The 18,490-nt window shown below is 44.5% G+C and overlaps 1 protein-coding gene across 1 annotated transcript in view; it reads right to left on the bottom strand.

The window, feature by feature from the left end:
• Positions 1-18,490, bottom strand: part of LOC147891034 (uncharacterized) — a 38,210-nt gene that overhangs the window by 16,173 nt on the left and 3,547 nt on the right. Inside the window, exons 2-7 of the mRNA XM_087389558.1 lie at positions 17,782-17,829; positions 17,339-17,504; positions 16,830-17,014; positions 16,463-16,571; positions 16,277-16,349; positions 16,068-16,146 (exon numbers count right to left, since the gene is read on the bottom strand). Of these exons, the coding sequence (XP_087245684.1) occupies positions 16,068-16,146; positions 16,277-16,349; positions 16,463-16,571; positions 16,830-17,014; positions 17,339-17,504; positions 17,782-17,829 (660 nt within the window). The remainder of the gene's footprint in view (positions 1-16,067; positions 16,147-16,276; positions 16,350-16,462; positions 16,572-16,829; positions 17,015-17,338; positions 17,505-17,781; positions 17,830-18,490) is intronic.

The raw sequence follows: 18,490 nt of genomic DNA, 5'->3' as shown, positions 1-18,490 counted from the left end.
AGACTATGCCTTGGCACAAGTCAATGCTCTACATGACATAGAAACTTTCAGGATAGGAGAAAAATATCCTGAGTCAGACCATTTCCCAATATGGATGACTCTTGGTATCCACATTGAAACAGAAGTGCAGAAATTTGCAGCCAATTCAAGAGGCTTCCGAATAGATCAAGACAAGCAGAAAGAATATTCCATCACACTGGATGCAAAGCTGAATGCAATGGCAATCACACCTACATGGGAAGCCCTCAAAGAAGCTGTCCTCGACACCGCAACACAGGTTTTTGGAGCAATTCCTCAAGACAGAAAGAAGATGCAAAAAGGGCTGCCATGTAAGAAATGGTATGATGATGAATGCAAGAAACTACGCAATGAGCTGAAACATATTTCTGATGCAAACCTCTACAAACAAAAGGAGAAGCAATACAATGCCCTCACGAGGAAGAAAAAAAGAAATTACATTCTGAAAAGGGAAAAATCTGATTTGCTCACCTTCATCAAGAATCCCAGAAAGGGGTGGAAACGGATTAAGGGCCCGAAGAAAAAGGTCATGGGAAATATCTCAAATGAGGAAATGCTTGAGTATGTTATCAGACTCTACAACCATGCCAATGCAACAGAAATGGGAAATGAAGAAATGTCATATGCCTCAGTCAACCCTTTCACTTTTGAGGACATTGAAGCCGGGCTGAAAAAGATGGCAAATGGAAAGGCCTCTGACCACATGCACATGTGTGCTGAACTCTTAAAATGGACAGAAGATAGGACACGACAATGGCTATCTCACATACTGACAAATGCTTTACACCATGGCTTTCCACTTGACTGGCAAGAGAATTGGGTTCAGCCCCTATTCAAAGGGGGAGACAAAAATTCAGTCACTAACTACAGAACTATAATGGTCAGCTCCACACTAGCTAAACTTTTTAGCACAGTGCTTGAAGCAAAAATTAGCACTTGGGCCGAAGAGACCAAGAAGAGGGCCATTGGACAAGCAGGCTTCCGTAAAGAGCATAGGACTGCAGATCATCTGGTCACATTAAGAGTACTCATGGATGAAAGCTGACTAAAAGGAAAAACTCTTTTGTGCTGTTTTGTAGATTTTAAGAAAGCATTTGATACAGTCCCGAGAGGGGACCTATGGAAAAGAATGCAAGACCTCAGAGTCCCCTTGGCATTAAGGGTAGGCATCTCCCGAATATACGAGAAAGTATTATGCAGACTAAAACAAGAGCATGGACTGTCAGCTGCATTTCAAAGTAATATGGGGGTAAAACAAGGCTGTCCTCTCTCACCTACACTGTTAGGAAAATGCATTGACAAGTTAGAAGAACTCATAAATAAATTTGCAGCAAGAGAAGGGATACAAGGACCCAAGCTCGGGCTATGGGCAGGGCTATGGACAATACTGTTGCTTCTATATGCAGATGATGTGGTTCTTTTTGCCTATGACCCTGATTCCATGCATCAACTTCTACAGACACTTCAGGTCTATTGCAATGAAAGTGGTTTGCAAGTTAATGTCACCAAAACCAAAATGATGGCAGTATGCACCACCCAGCCTGAACATCCTCCTGTTATCAGCTTTGAGGGGCAGCCCATTGAATATGTCAATACCTTTAAATACTTGGGAATCGACATACCAGCCGACCACAAATGGTGGCAATGTGCACAAAGAAGGTTGGATACAGGTTGGGGAAAATACTATCAACTTGAAAATGACTGTAGGCACACTGACACCCGGAACTGGAAGATCCGGAATATGTTGTTCGATGCATATGTAGTTGAAACAGTGCTACATAGACTAGAAGTATGGGGAGGAAGCATCTCTCCATCCACATGGAATGAGATTGACAAAATGCACAAAGCATTCCTACGACGACGTCTAGGAGTCAAGGCTACTACCCCTTACTCAATGCTCCTATTGGAAACGGGTAGGAGGCCAATTGAGTTTCATGCACTGATCAGAATGATGCAGTATCTAGTGGACGTGCAACAAATGCCAATAGACAGATTACCACACAGAGCACAGACAGCAAGTATGAAACTTCAAAAAAACCATAAAAGCAAGGTCATAGGTACAGGATGGGGGACAGACATAAGGAAATGGTTCAGCAGACGGAAAGTGGAATCATACTTGACTATGCCACCTGAAAAGGTCAATCTACAAGACTTCCAATTGTCCTTACTATGCACCCTACAGGCTCAATGGTTGATAGCAGAAAAGAAGAAAAAGCTAGAATACTACCAAGATCAAATAAACCCCCTATGCAAGTCATCATTCATGACATCAGATGCCTCTGCTCAGCCATACATCAGCACTCCCATCCCTCTTCTTCTCTATCGCGGGATTATTGCCAGATTCCGCACACGATCACACACCTTGGCAATAGAGAGAGGAGCTTGGCTGAATTTGCCACGACATGCCAAAGTTTGCAGATTCTCTGATTCACAATGTACAGAGGCACATGTAGCTCTACAATGCCCCAGATATACACATATCAGGGACAACTACCAGCAGATACTTGTAGACACCACTCAGCTCTCATCAGTTCTCACCATTGTCCCTCCAGCAACGTTGGGATCTTGTCACCGGTATTTTTTCGTAGCGTCAAGAACTTGAAAATTCTTGACCCCTCCACATCGGAGGAGATTTTTGTACTGATGATTAGGTCCCATGGGTCATCTTTGACCCCCCAAGGACGATAAATTCTACTTCTCTCTCTCTCTCTCTCTCTCTCTCTCTCTCTCTCTCTCTCTCTCTCTCTCCTTCCAAGAAAGCTCACGCCAAGTCTTGGCTGAGGCGAGCTCCATGGCTCAGCCAAGGGCGTCACCCAGTCATGGAGCTCACCCTAGCCACAGCCCCGACCTGTCCAAAAGCCGCAGCCCCAACGAAACCTTAACCACTGCCATCATCACTTCAACTCGAACAGACCTTCCAAGAAAGCTCAGAAACGAACCCGCCATTCAACAATTCAAACCCCCACAGCTCCAAAACATACTCTCAGACCTCCGTTCGTGGATGTACCAGCCGTCACGCAGGGTTTACATAGCCGGCTTTGTTTCTACTGCCAGCTCAGTCGGCTCTGTTTTGAGCTCGTCATAGCCTATCGTTGTGCGTCTCACAAGCAACTTCGTGCTCAAGCAGTTCTCATCGTGGTTCGATGGTGGGCTGTTTTGTTTCATGGTGTCTTGGGCAAGCATGCATTGCCACAATCAATTCGCACAAGAGCAAGTTCTTAGGGTTGCTTGATGGAAGAATTGACGGAACCGGATTTCTATTGACCGAACCCAACGCTGTTTTTCTGACAGGAAAAATACAATTGACGGAATATGACCAAACCAAGAGTCAAATCTTTCACACAAGATGTGAGTTCCTTCCTATGTAGAGACATCTCCAATCGCAGCTCGAACAAGATGGGGTGAACTCAAACATACTTTAAGTCCTCAAGAATAGATTAAGAACCTTGAAAGGGAGAATCGTGAGCTAAGCTAGATAGTGTACTCAAACGCCTAGCCACACTGGAGAGTCAACTTGAGAAGCAATCTAGCCAAGAACACATTCAAGAAGCTGTACACCAGTCTGTGAGTGATTCCCCTTCACATGTCATTTCTAAGCTTGATTATATGATTTCACATGAGGTCAAATCGAAACTCAATAAACATGTGGATTTAGCGTTCAAGGAGGAGAAAGCTAGAGAGAAACTTGCACTTACTAAGCAGATTGGGGGCTTACCAAAGCATTGGCGAAGCAAGGATGTAAAAGTTCTTTTACCATTTGAGGAAAGCCTTGACAGTATAGCAAATGCCATGCCCATGATTACTTGGGACACTGCGGTAGTTGCGGCATTCCAATGCACACCACAAAATCATGCCATCATCACATTCAAGACCATAGTTACGGGAAACGGGGAAACGGAAACGGGAAACGAAAACGGAAACGTTTCGGGATTTTTGAGAGGTGAAACGGGAAAACGCCACGTCATCAAGGGGGTTTAGAGTAATGCATACACACATTTAGAGTGCTCTACCTTCAAAAAAAGTGCACAATAAGCTATGCTCTACCTAGTACCATTAATATTGATTGTAACTTTGAAGATTCAAGTTTCATTGTTCAACCAATCACACAATGCAGATTTCAATTACGCAAGGTGGGGTAATTTATAAATCCTATAACAAGTTACAAAATGGAAAAATAATTCATGATTCATGATATTTAAGAAACCAATTGTTACGCTCTAGCCGAGGTAGCATGACCTCGGAAGAATCAGTCGACATTTCCCTTATAGGATCTATCTTTGTAATATATGTGCTTTCGCTTTATGTAAATGATCGGGAGGGATTAATGTCAAGGTCCTAGGTGAGGGCTGATAGCACCGGACTAGATAGATCTGAGACCAGGGGCCTAGTGCAAAGAAGTTGCCTAGGGGCAAGGAATTAAATGCATCCCAAGAGAGGGGTGAAATGTTGCATTAGAAAGGCCCTATATGGATGACATGTGGCATCTAGATCTATCTAGGGAATTGGGGTCTGTCAAGGCTTGAGAGAGAATGAAGAATTGGGATTTACGTGATTTCGAAATGGTTCTCTCTCTTATGCTTGAAGTTTTGGCAGTTTGGCTGGGTGGACAAGAGAGGTGCTACTCCCGTGATCAGCAGTAGCGGCTAGGAAAGAGAAATCTGTTATATTTGGTATCAGAGCGACGGGTTGTGTAGGGGTAAGACTTGGGAGCAGCGCAAGTGAACGGCGCTCACGTGGAAGGGTGACGTGCTGCGGTGAATCGACGCAGACAGGCCCAAGGTTGAGAGAAAGAGGTGACGCTGGTCAGCGGAAAGTCCCAGGGGAGACTTCGATTGATGCAGCGGCCAGTGAGCGGCAAAGTTGAAGGCTGGCTGGTCGTCGCGTGAGCTCGTGAAGGACTTGTGTGCACGTCGTCCGGGGGAGTGGTCGGAGCTGTCGATGAATGGAATTGGAGAGTCCAATGGGGACACGTCTTACGTAATAGGCGATACGTAATAGGTGATATCCATCGTAAGGGCGCTGACCTATGAACGACGTGGGCAGTCGGTGATTGACGACGGATCAACGGAAGACCTGGAATGGGATACGCAGTTGACTCGACGCAATAATAGAGGAAGAGCGCAGGAGGGTTCCGTTGATTCTGACCTCCATGCGATGAACTACGATGACGTGACGACGAGGGGTCTGAGTGTAGCCCTCCCGCACTTGGCATAGTTGATCGGACCTGACGGAGGGGAACCCGTGGAGAACAGTTGGTAACAGCAGTCGACTGTTTCTCTGGCGCGCATACAATCAGCGTAGGGATGATTTGTTAGAACTGCCAGCAGGCCGTACGTGCAGGCTGCGACACATTCCAAACAGAAGGGAAAAAAGTTGTATCAGTGCAAGCAGATCATTCGTGGAGGCTACAGTCTTCGGGGACTCGGATTGCGTGGAGTTTCCAGGGAGCATCGAACTTTCCTTCACTATAAAATTTCAGTTTGATTATACAGTTTGTTGTTTTAGTATAGAGGAGTTTACGGTTACTATACTTGTGTGTATGCATGCGTGCTCCGATCAGAATCAGTTTGCAGAAAATTCCCTAGTATAGGGAAAAGCGCTATTTGGGTTATGCATCTATCAAATGCCTGGTCAGTGTGCATAAGGGATTGCAGGAATTCCCTAGTATAGGGAATGGTGTTCAGAGTGTCAGTACCCTGAATTGTGTCAGCTTGTGATTACAGTGTTCTAGGGGTGTGTTTTTATAATAAAAAAAAAAAAAAAAAAAAACCCCAAAACAAAACGCCTACTGAACTAATGGAAGCAGAAGAAGGGGCTTCCAGGAGGGACCCTGGTGAATCAGGAGTCCGGCCGACCCAGCAGGGATCGCGCCCAGTAGCTCACACTTTATCTGGCAGGATTGCATTGTTGGAGGATGCCTTGCAACAGTTGTTAGCGCAGCAATTACAAGCCAATGCAGGGCAGTCCGAACTTAGGAGAGTATTACAGAGTATGTCTGCCAGACCTTCTCGAGAGGAGAAGGGAAAGGCTCCAATGGAACCGGAGTCTAGTGTCCATACGGTCGAGCCTAGGAAGGCTAAAGTGCCAAATATTGCAAATTACAGACCGGAAAAGTATTCTGGTCGGATGAACGACCGTAGCTCCGATGTCATTGAGACATGGTTACACAAATGGGACGAGGCGTTCGCCATTTGTGAGATCAGAAATGACATCAAAAAGATCCGCGAGGCCACCCATATGTTTAGTGAGGCAGCGGATCGGTGGTGGATTAAACAACAAAAAGATGGCATAGCATCCACTACCTGGGAGGGGTTTAAAAGAGAGTTCAGGAAACACTTCTTACCTCCTGACGAGGCATCCCGAGCTTGGGATCAATATAGGAACCTGCGTCAGAGAAATTTATCAGTGGCAGAATACACTGATAAGTTTCGAGAGAGTGTAATGAAGGTTGACGAACCCCTGCCTCAATCAATCCAAGTGAAAGATTTCATATTTGGATTGAATGACCGAATAAAAATGGAAGTTCGGGCTAAGTACGCGAACACGCTAGATGATGCAATAGCTATAGCCTTGAACTACGAGGATGCCAAGGGCAGCAAGCCAAGTGGGTTTGCACAGGTCGGAACCCAGTATGGGTATCCGAAGAAATCTGGGTTTAAGAAGAAGTGGACTAGTAAAGGGAGTGGTTCGCAGCCGAGTGGTCAAGCCAAGCAGGCGAGACCGGCTGAAACTCCTAAACCAAGTACCACCATTGGAGTGAAGAGAAAAGTAACTCCAATGGCAGCCCGGGCTTGGTCTAAGTCTCCCTTGAACCCGGAACAAAGGGAAAAAGCGAGGAGAGAAGGTTTATGCTTTGGTTGCCTTCAACCTCATCAGTGGAGAGATTGTCCACGTAATAAAGATCGTCGGATGGCTGAGATGGTGATCTCAGAGTGCGACGTGGAGATGCAGGGAAGTCCCAGAGCAGAAGAGATGCAGATTCAGCTAGCGGGATCTTCTCAGAGGTTAGTACCTTGTTTGTTCTGTGTGTCTGTTACTAAGTTAGTGACGAGTGCACCTGATAACATCCTATCTAAGCCCGCAGCAACGGGGTATACAGCCTTCAATGATACGGAGTTAATCAAAATGAAAGGGCAAGTGGCCAATCATGATGTCATTGTGTTGTTTGACTCAGCGTCAACTCACAATGTGATTAACTCCAAGCTCGTGAAGAGGCTGAAATTAAAAACAAGTCCATCTGACTATGCGTATACAGTCAGGATGGCTGATGGAAGTTCAACTGAAGTATGGGACCAAAGGGTTACCCAGTTGGAGCTTCGGATTCAGGACTATGCTGAGAAGCTTGATTTTGAGATGACCAAGCTTGCTCATGCGGATATAGCCCTGGGAATGGCGTGGCATTCTAGGAAGAATCCAGCCATTGATTGGAAAAAGCACGTATATCAATTCAAGATGAATGATGTGCTTTATGTCTTGCGAGGTGAAAGAGATATACCTCAGGGACCGTTGGTTTCCGTGATGGAAATCAGAAAGGCTCAAGTAGAGTCTTTATACCTTTGCACAGCATCGGTAGAGTCGGTGGATGAGTCTTCGGCTAGCACTGATGTTATGCAAAGTGATGAGATGGCCAAGCTGGCTAATCTTATAACAGAGGAGTTCTCTGAATGCTTTAGGGATGAACTACCTTATGGGTTACCTCCAGAGCGGAATGTTCAGCATAAGATTGAACTGATCCCGGGGGCAGAACCTGTAAATAGACCTCCCTATAGAATGAGTTTTACTGAAGAAGCGGAGGTGCGTAGGCAACTGGAAGAATACCTCAAGTTGGGGCAGATTCAACCAAGTTTCTCACCATTTGCTTCGCCAGTGATATTAAAGAGGAAAAAGGATGATACGTTTCGCCTCTGTATAGATTACAGAGCATTGAATAATATCACTGTTAAGCACAGGTATCCGATGGCTCGGATTGATGATTTGCTAGATGCATTACATGGAGCCGTGATTTTCAGCAAGATAGATCTCAAGTGCGGCTATCATCAGATCCGGATTAGAGCCGAGGATGTGCATAAAACCGCTTTTAGAAGTAGGTTTGGTCATTATGAGTTTTTGGTAATGCCCTTCGGCCTTACCAATGCTCCAGCGACCTTCGTCATGCTTATGAACGACTTACTACGACCGTATATCGGAAAGTTCGTAGTACATTTTATTGACGATATCTTGATATTCAGTAAAAGTGTTACTGAGCATTATGAACACTTAAGAATAGTGTTCAGTACTTTGAGGAAAGCCAGTCTTTACGTGAATAAAAAGAAAACTATACTGTGTATGGTTAGGCTTGAGTACTTAGGGTTCATAATTACTCCACAGGGGGTTGAAATGGATCCGAAGAAAGTGGCTGCGATACTGACTTGGCCAATCCCTCAGAGTCTGACCGCGTTGCGATCATTCTTGGGATTTGTCCAGTTTTATAGAAGGCATATCAAAGGATATTCCGGAATAGTATCGCCATTGACTGATCTGACCTCAGATAAAATACCTTTTATTTGGGGACAGAATCAACAAGAAAGTTTTAACACCATAAAACAAGCTGTGGTCTCAGGACCGGTGTTAAAAATAGTTGATCCCCAGAAACCGTTGTTCCTAGAAACCGATGCAAGTGGCATTGCGGTAGGAGCAGTTCTCCTTCAAGAGGGAAGGCCAGTAGCCTTTGAAAGCAAGAAGCTTTCTCCCTCTCAAAGGAATTGGCCAACTCATGAATTGGAGTTGTACGTTGTTATCCATGCTTTGAAAACATGGAGGCATTATCTGTATGGTTCAGAGTTTTATGTGGATGTGGATCATGATACTCTGAAACATTTCTGTAAACAGCCTGACTTGAGGGGCCGCCAAGCTAGGTGGGCAGAGCTCATGCAGGAGTTTAATCTAACGATTCGGTACCGAAGAGGAAAAGACAATAAGGTAGCTGATGCGTTGTCTCGCATTATGCACAACCTGAGTTTCACGGTATTAGAGAGTGCTCTAATGACCGAGATTAGAGAAACTCAGAACGTGGACGAGTTTGTCCAGAGCTTATGGCCTAAAGCTCATGTGTTAAAACCCGGGGAAAATGAAAAGGATGACCTGGCATCCAGAAAAGGCCAAACTTATGCAAGATATACCATAAGGGATGGTATGCTAGTTAGAAATGGCAAGGTTGTAGTACCTGGTCAGAATGATCTCAGGCAGAGAGTCATTCGACATGTGGCATCTAGATCTATCTAGGGAATTGGGGTCTGTCAAGGCTTGAGAGAGAATGAAGAATTGGGATTTACGTGATTTCGAAATGGTTCTCTCTCTTATGCTTGAAGTTTTGGCAGTTTGGCTGGGTGGACAAGAGAGGTGCTACTCCCGTGATCAGCAGTAGCGGCTAGGAAAGAGAAATCTGTTATACCAATCATGATTCATAAATGGTAATTCAGCTTTCAAAGCCCAAATGTCATAGTAACAAAAAGAAAGCTGAAACCCAAAAAAGGCTACATCGAGGATGATATGATCAAATAATAAGCTCATCCTCATCCTGAGACTCAACCTCTGCTCCTCCGCCTCCTCATCATCATTCTCCTCTACTAACAAATCATCATCATTAGGTGAGTGGGCATCATATGGGCTATGAAATCCAATATATTTGTCATGCGTATACTCGTGTCTCATCTTGTTAAGCAAACGCAAGTTTGCATTAACAAAGACAAGATCATTGGCCCGTTGCGTTCGCAGACGGTTTCTCTTCTTTGTGTGGATATGGGCAAAGCTACTCCACAAACGCTCACAAGAAGAGAAGGTGCAAGCTTGGCTTAGAATGCGGATGGCAAGCTTTTGCAACTCGGGGGAATCAGCTCCATAATCCTCCCACCATGTAACAGCCCCAACTCGAAATCTGAAATTCCAAAACTCCTAAATTTCAGATTTCTAATTTTGTATTAAATAACAAATTACAAGTTCCTAAAATCTGAAAATTAAAGTGAGTTAATATTACCTATCATGCTGTGCATCTGGCCATCCATACATGCCTTCCTTATTGCGATAATTGGCAAGCTGGTCTTTTATCCTCCGCCGTCCATCAGGAGTTGGCACCATCTTCTGAAGAGTGAGGTTCCAACCACGAACAACCTCTGCATCACTCTGTTGTGCACTTGCCTTGTGTTGAAACTCTAGGTCCAACACAAAGGCAGCTGCATGCATGGGAGAGTAATATTGATTCCATTTGCTCACAGCCAACTCTTCCAATTCTCTCAACCTTTGGGGATCCTTTTCTATTTCTCTAATATTCTCACTCATCCAATCCATCCCCTCATACACCTTACCAAGAAAAGGCATATCTCCATCAACTCGGTTAAGCAGCTTCACAATAGGCACACATAGATCAACAATGTGAGATGCATCAGCCCAAAATTCATCACTACCTATGCACAAGTCATAACAATAAATTCCAAGAGCCTGCCTAGAAGTGGGCCATGCATCCCACTCCGGGATTGCCACAACTTGTTTCAGTGCATGTCTCATTTCAAGGAGCCTGCAAAGCATCAAAAAGTTGTATGCAAATCTTGTCTCTGCATACTTCAAAAGCTCCTTGTTGGCAAATTTACGGTACAAAGCAAGAGAAAAATTATGTCGTGTGATGAAGTTAACCACCTCTTTTCCATTGTCAATAACATTCTTGACCCAATCCAATTTGCCAATGTCTTTCAATAAATTATTCAAGCAATGTGCTACACAAGCACTCCACTGGATATGAGGATACTTTTGCTCCAATAATGCACCTACTGCCTTACTGGTATTTTCCCCATCTGAAACAAGTTGCAAAACATTAGACGGCCCCACATATTCCACTGCATCTGCCCACATTTGCATCAATATAGGTGCTGTTTTTTGTTGCACTCCACACTCTATGGAGTGTATGTAGAGTGCAGATCCCCTACAATATGCAAGGATACCCTCTAGTGAGTGACTTCACACATCACTCCATCCATTTGCAACCAAACTTACCCCATACTTTACCCATTTCTCTTTCACAGGTTCAATAGCTTGCTTAACTGCCACCACCTCATCCTCTAGAAGCTTGCCCCTCAAAGCATCAAATGTGGGAGGGGTATATGTGGATCCAAATGTTTTGATTTCTGACACAATCTCTTTGAAGTAGGGTGATCTAGCAACATTGAAGCTAATCCCATTGGAGTAAAAAAATCGGGCCACAGCTGCATCTACTTGTGCCTTCCTTTGCAGATGCCATGATGTGTAAAGACTGCCCTGCCTATGTGAAGTAGACCGAGATGTAGCAGGAATATCAGCAGGAGCTCCATGTGCACTCGCAGAAGAAGAAGCCGTAGTAGCAGAGGGAAGAGGACTCTGAAATGCAGTGGCCTGCTGAACACGTGCTGCATGAGCACCTGAAGAAGCTCCTACACCAGTGGAAGCCATTGTCTTTGCCCTTTTTGTAGTGGGCAATACTTCAACCTCTCTTTGCAGCCTTTCTTTCTCTTGTGGTGAGATTACGGAGCATAGCCCAATCCCCCCATCCTTAATGCCAAGAAGATGACATTTGACCCTCTCAGGGTTCCCTCCTCGCTCCAATCCACACCATCTGCATCTAAACTTGCGAGCTCCTCCTTTCTTGGAGTCATACTTACCTACCAAATCAACTTGGCTCCACCAATAATCCGATTGGGTGAACTCCTTCTCTTGCTGAGGGACAATGCTTTGTGAAGCCATATCCATGAGCAAAAAGAGCACTTGTACAAGCTGCAATAGATCAAATTTCAAAGGGAAAAGCCAAGAATCAATGGTTGCAGCCAAAAAACAGCAAGATGTTTGTGGCAAGAGAAGCATAGAGAAAAGAAATGTGCTCACTAAAGCCGGGTGTCCAAAAGAGCAGCCACTCGTAGGGCCGGGAGAGAACCAGGCGGGCCAAGAAATCGTGGGGGAGAGTAGCAGGCAGGCGAGCAGAAAAACGTGACGAAGAGAAGTAGGCGCGTGGCGTTTTTTTTTGTTCTATCCCTGTTTTTAGGTCACGCCCGAAACAGCCCCGGAAACGGCGCGTTTCGGCTCTGAAACGTCGTTTCAGATGCCATTTCGGCGTTTCTGCACGCCGTTTCAGGCCGCGTTTCACGTTTCGACCGCGTTTCGCGTTTTGGGGGGTCGGGCACGGGGGAAACGCCGTTTCCGGCCTAAATTGCGCCATTTCAACGTTCCAGCGTAACTATGTTCAAGACACAAGAGGATAGGTTGGTAATCTTTCGCTAAACCAAAGCCTTGAAAGGCACCAAGGTATGGATAACAAAAGATCTTACCCCTCAACAACTTAAGATGAAGGCTAGTGAACCTCACAAAGTACGAGAAGCTCGAAAGAATGGCAAGTGGGCAGTATATCGGGAAGGTGTTGCTCTCATTAAAGATTTCAAATTGGCTAAGACACCACCGTAGATGTAGAGATACTCAGTCCATAACTGATGTAGTACAGAAGTCTTCTAAGGCACTAGGAGGGACTCTCAGTCCTTAACGAACATTTTTGGTTCATGGACTCTTAGTCCTTAACTAATTGTGGTTTCTTTAGTCTCATAGATCTTTCGGTCTTTAGCAGACTTTAAGAGACTTTAATAAACTCTCTCTCTCTCTCTCTCTCTCTCTCTCTCTCTCTCTCTCTCACCCACTGAGGCTTATATGAGATCATCCTTTTGGTGTACTTTGTACCTTGTCCCATAGGCCCGTGAGGTCTTCCGCAGATGTTAATACATCTTTCTTTCTTTCTTTCTTTCTTTCTCTCCCCCTCTCCCCAAAACTCCGTCAAAGTAATGGTGGCCAAGATGAGATCTCTTGTCACCGTCTCATATAACGTTGACCTCACAATTCACTCCTCATGCCAAGAGCTGACCTAACACCTATTACGCGATGTTTAATTGCCCCCCAACATCTGAATGGCTCATATAGTCACTCCTTCCACATAGAGCCACACTCACTTTGACCACTCATCTCTACACTCGTACAAAGGACATAAACAGCCAACCAGCCCTAAACACCAAAGCCAAATCCTCACTCATACATTCACTACTCCCCTCTCCCCAAAAGCCATGATCATAAAGGCCTTCAAGAAAACACTTCAAGAAAACTCTCTACTCATGGTTGTGGAATACTTGCTAGCCAAGCTCTTTCATTAGGCTTTACGTGTAGGCTTAATGGCCAAGGTGTATGAATCAACACTAGAGATCCACATACCCTAAGCATTCTCAACACATAAACATGCCAACAATGACTTAGAAAGGTTTTAAACAAGAATCAAGATCACTCCAACAAGATCACATTTCCATCCTAGGAGCCTCATAGAGAAGGCCAAACACTAGAAGGATTCAACTTCATACCATGAGCCTACCTTACGTCATGACATGCTCACATCAAGACATCTTCCTCGGTCTCCATTTCATGTATGTGTAACAAGGGTATAGAGCGTCAAATCTATATGATATCATTTGGTTGCAATCTCGTGTCTTATCTCAAACAGAACTCTATGATGAGGCGTTGAGCTGGCTCATAGGTACCCTGGTGACAATATGAAGGCAGTCCTCACTCAAATGGACTTGCAAAAGGCCATCTTGGCCGCACGTAGCTGCGAGGACGATCCCCATGTCTTCTGGCTCTCTAGCTGCCATTGGCCTTTCCCAAATGTTTGATTCCTTATGACTCTCTTGTTTTACCGAAGGCAGGAAGGGGCATCTAGATATGGCAGTAAATGATTGATAGACATGCCTTACAATGGAAACCATCTCGAGACACAGGTGTATCAACGCTGCTCGTCTTCATTAGCTACAAGCCACATAAATGATGAGGGCCCTACATGGTAGTCTCTGTGGACCTGCATTTGTGCCAACTGCTTTTAGCAGTACCACGCCACACAATTGTGTCACAAACAAACACATACCTTTACACTTGGCCAGCCTCCACCTCCCCACCATTCGACTGTCGGTTGCCAAGTCCGATCAGCGAAATCCAAATTGTGGATGGCTTCGTATGTACCTCATTGGTCCATCTTGCCATATGACCCCCCAGATTGCGATTGGACAAAGCTGAGCCATTACCAAAGGAGATACCAAGGCTGAGATTGGTCAAGGCATGCAAAAGCGCTACATTGAGCCTGATGTTATGCAACTGCAAGACATAAATGGCCAACACCAAATCCAGAAATCCACATAGTTGGTAACACTCCTCAGCACGTAAAGGGAGGGGCTGGCCCAGATTATTGCAATATCCTACAAGTATGGTGACAAGCAACAGCAGATCAAGTCAACTCAGCCCAACACAAAGCAAGCCAAGGTAGACGTGTCTGTGGTAGAACACCAAATTTAGCACAATGCCATGTGCAATCAAAGAAGAACAGATCTTGCCTCTCATGGAAGAACTGCCCCTTGTGATTGGGGTGCACACATCCACCACTCAGACCGAGATAGATGCCTCTACTCAAGTGGAACTTTCCCAAGAACAAAAGTCTAAAAGATCTATGCATGAACCAATTGTGAGGCCATTGCCATGATCACATGAAATCACCTCTCCATCAGTATTGCATTCAAGCTTACAATAGAGCCTGAGACCCGTCCAACCCCAGATAAAATACACCAAACAACGTCAATTCCATGTTTACACATATGAGTCTGACACAAACTAGCGAGAAGATAAGACACGTAAAGAATTGGAACACCTCATAATTGTCCCACACTTCAGCCGCATGAGGTCGCCTTTATGCTAGAAAACCGCACATGCTACCTTCATACGAAAAGGCAGCCAGCGAGGAGATGAACTCAAATTGTGGCAAACTGCTCGTTATCCTTCATGCTGCTCCAACAGCTGGGTATTATATAGTGAGGCCTGCTAATGGTATCTCTTCCTCCTACTTCTATTCTCAGAATCAAAAACTTTCCCCCCTTTAATTCATTATGCTGACCACATTATACATCTTCCCACTGTCGATTGCAGCAATTGTCGCCAAGTACAACACGCCACACCTCCCTGGCTTGACATGGCAGTTCACGATTCTTACAACTTGGCATCCTGCTATTTTCTCAGCTGTGCCATCACGGCATTAACCAAGACATAGTATATTTGAAGGGATTCCATAAGTGGGTTGTGCTTGGGAATCCATGATCGAGGGTGTGTGGCTGTGAAGTTGAGGATGGATCTTAAAAAATGTTGCCTGTGATGTGGTCGACTGTTTAGCTAGGTTTGTGTAATCTTGGATGTTGGGAATGGGAGTATCCCCTGTACATTCATGGTCTCCTCTTGATGCTAGGGACACTTCTCCGCACATTGTGCTATGATTTGCATTACACCAGTTGCCATTATCTTAAATGAGTGAAACTTTACTAGTTGCACCTACTGTCTTTTAGATATAAATCTGTTTGATAACTAATTCAAGTGTCAAATTGCACAAGTGCTTCCACAATGACTCGTGCTGTTGTATAGCTTTGTATATCCGTAAAAGTGTTCTACTAGGTTAGTAGGAGTCCCATGCTTTGCCTAAGTCACAAGGTTGCTCCACAATAAATTTGCACCAGTATAGACATGAATGCTTCCTTGTAGAATAAGTAGGTGGTACCATGGTTGTTGAGAAGCATCACTCACCTAGCATCACCTAGTATATGCTCTGATATCAACCAATAAAGTCTTCACTCAGGTGAGAAGGGCCTGTCGAGTAAGTAGGTATAGCGACACACATGACAAGTCAGTAAGAGTAGTCTCATCGGCGATGAGACTACTCTTAGTCATTTCTGACTTGCCCAGTTCAAGCAGGGTGGACAACAGCCCTGGCAATTAGTAACAAAATAACTTGCAGCCAAGGACCAACAAAGTACAAATCCTGTCATATACGCCTGCATTCTTCAAGACGAGTCATGGATTTGCACCACTGGAATATCCAAGTCCCCTTGTCAGAAGCTTACCAAGTCTGAACCTTATGTCACACGTGAAAAGGAAAAGGGATAGAAACCATCACTCGCAATTTGTCTTAAGAGCTTTGGGCTAGAGATGGCCACCTGATTGAGATAATCAAAAATTTTGTAAGTCAATGCAACAGCCTTATCTGCATCATCTCCATCAAGCCATCCTGCAGCACTGACAAGCAAAATATTCCGTCAGCATTTGCAACATTGTAATAAGAATCCCTATTACTAATGCTATTATGCATACACTAAGCCCATGTATGCTTTAATGTATAGAAAAGGACATATCTTTGAATTTGCACCTTAGAAAGGTATCCTTGGAGATATCTGCTGGATCCATTGCCCTTTGTAGCCTTTGCCTCACAGAGTTAGCTTCTAAAGACCACAAAATCACCTATTGTTACCAGGTAACCTCAAAATCATTCATGCATGTTTGTGCATCTGATGGCATCCAGAACAAAAAAAAGAGGAGTAGGATCTCATGTTACCAGAGCTAGCCTCTTCAATCAACTTGAGCTCTTCACGAAGGTGAACAATTGGACTAAGATAAAAGAAAAGAGGTTGTGGTGGCTTCACTAATCCCGCCGGAAGCTTCAACTAATCACCTTGAAAACAGCTTAGGAAATAAGTTCAGAAATCACAGTGAAAAACACCAAACAAGTCACCTCAAACATGGTTCCTCACTTGAATCAAAAATTTCAAGATACACAGAATAAAATGACAAGCAGAAAGAGGAAATTCTTAAAAAACAGAATTTATAAAAGAAATATGAAGAAACAGCATTTCCTCCAATCAATCCAGCTGACTGTCTTCAAGTTAAAGCAAAAAGAGAATGTCCTGCGTAAAGAAACTTACAAAGGACAAAGCCACTGCCAATACTGTTATTCCTACTCCTATGAGTAAGCGGCGGGTCACTATCTCATCGGTCCCATCATCCATGGCCGGGCCTGCCAAGGCTGAACCTTCTGTTGGAGCTCCTTTAGAGAGAAATAATTCTGTCTCTAAAAGGCCCCATGTGCTTGGCTTCTTTTCGGATACCCCTGGAAATTTACATGTTATACATCGATGAGAACAAAGGAACAGGATAAGAGAAAAAATGGGCTGGGGTTGGAGATGTAGAAAAGCAAAATGCATGTGCAATAAGGGGCTACGGAAAGGGCAAAAGCAATAAAAAATCCTCTGGTTCGTGATGAGTCAATTTCAATAGAGATCCGATGTGCCAATAGAGCAAGCAAGATGCTGGCCAGACTTAACAAGAAATTTCGAGCAATTGTGCAGTAGAAACTAAACTTAACTTTTCAAAAAATAATTAAGAGCAGCACCATTGGAATCAAACTAACCAAGGCTTAATAATGGCTAGTTACCACTGTCTTTTCCTGGCCCTGAGAACAGGGTTTCTCTATATCCTGTCCCATCAATTCTCTTCTCTGGCATTGCTGGTTTTAGCTTAGCAAGATCAACGTCTCTGTCAGCCCTCCTTGCTGCAAGCTCCTTCTTCAATGCCTCAGCCTCTGCTTCTGCAGCTGCCAACTGATAACAAATAATCAAAATCTATATCTGTCTTCGTAATCTTCAATCTTACAGACCAGGATTAAAAGAGCTTTGTTAGAGAGAGTTTAGCAAAAGTAGTCTCAGACGAAATGGCAAGTACCCAGTGGGTTTTAATACTGTGCTTGGCCTTTGCGATGCAGTTACCTGGTAAGTACTGTGTTATCCATAAACTAGGCCTTCATTGCACATTTTTCTTTACAAATTTGTATGCATGAAGGAAAAACAAGTCGTCCATATATTGTGGAGAAGTATTTACTTTGGCAGCCAGCTCCTCCTTTTCTTGATCGGATGTTCTGACGGAAACCTGTGCATAACCATCTCTGAAATTAGCGCGTTGCAATAAACACAATAACACATTTATCAAACAGGGCACACAAGTTGAAAGACACAAGCTCTCTCTCTCTCTCTCTCTCTCTCTCTCTCTCTCTCTCACACAGTAACTTATTGGCCATTGATCTGCCGTTCTCTTCCTCAAGGTCTGCCATTTTGTGGCAGGCTTGTGGATTGGAAAGAGAGGGGCCTGCTTTGCAGGTACCCCATTTGGAGTCCATGCAGCATGAAAGGAGATAAGGCGTTCAGATGCCTGCCTAGACAGTTTCCTAGAAGAAGGGATGGGCAGAAGGGACAAAGAAGGGGGGTGATGCCCCCCTTGAGAAGAAAGAAAGATTTATTAACGTCTGCAGAGCCTATGCGGCTAAAGAACTGAAATCAACCTGAGGTTACAGCCCCCATGGGGGGAGCTAGACCTGTCTATCACAAACCAAGAGATGACTGATAGGAGAGAGAACAGAGAAGCAGCACGCATGTGAGACAGGTGGAGCCGAGTGCCCAAGCCATTTCTTGTGCTGTAAGCTTCGATGATTGTCCATGCTCCAGCAACAGGCAGTGTTGATCTTCTTCCTCACACACACAAATAATCAACTGCAACTATCGAAGCAGGCTTTTGGAAATTGCAGCAAAAGACT

Source organism: Dipteris shenzhenensis, chromosome 18 (genome assembly GCF_047967505.1).
Source record: "Dipteris shenzhenensis isolate YYH24624 ecotype China chromosome 18, Dip_SZ_1.0, whole genome shotgun sequence".
NCBI lineage: Eukaryota > Viridiplantae > Streptophyta > Polypodiopsida > Gleicheniales > Dipteridaceae > Dipteris > Dipteris shenzhenensis.
The sequence above is the reverse complement of the archived record's forward strand: the minus strand, read 5'-3'. Positions and strand labels throughout refer to the sequence as shown.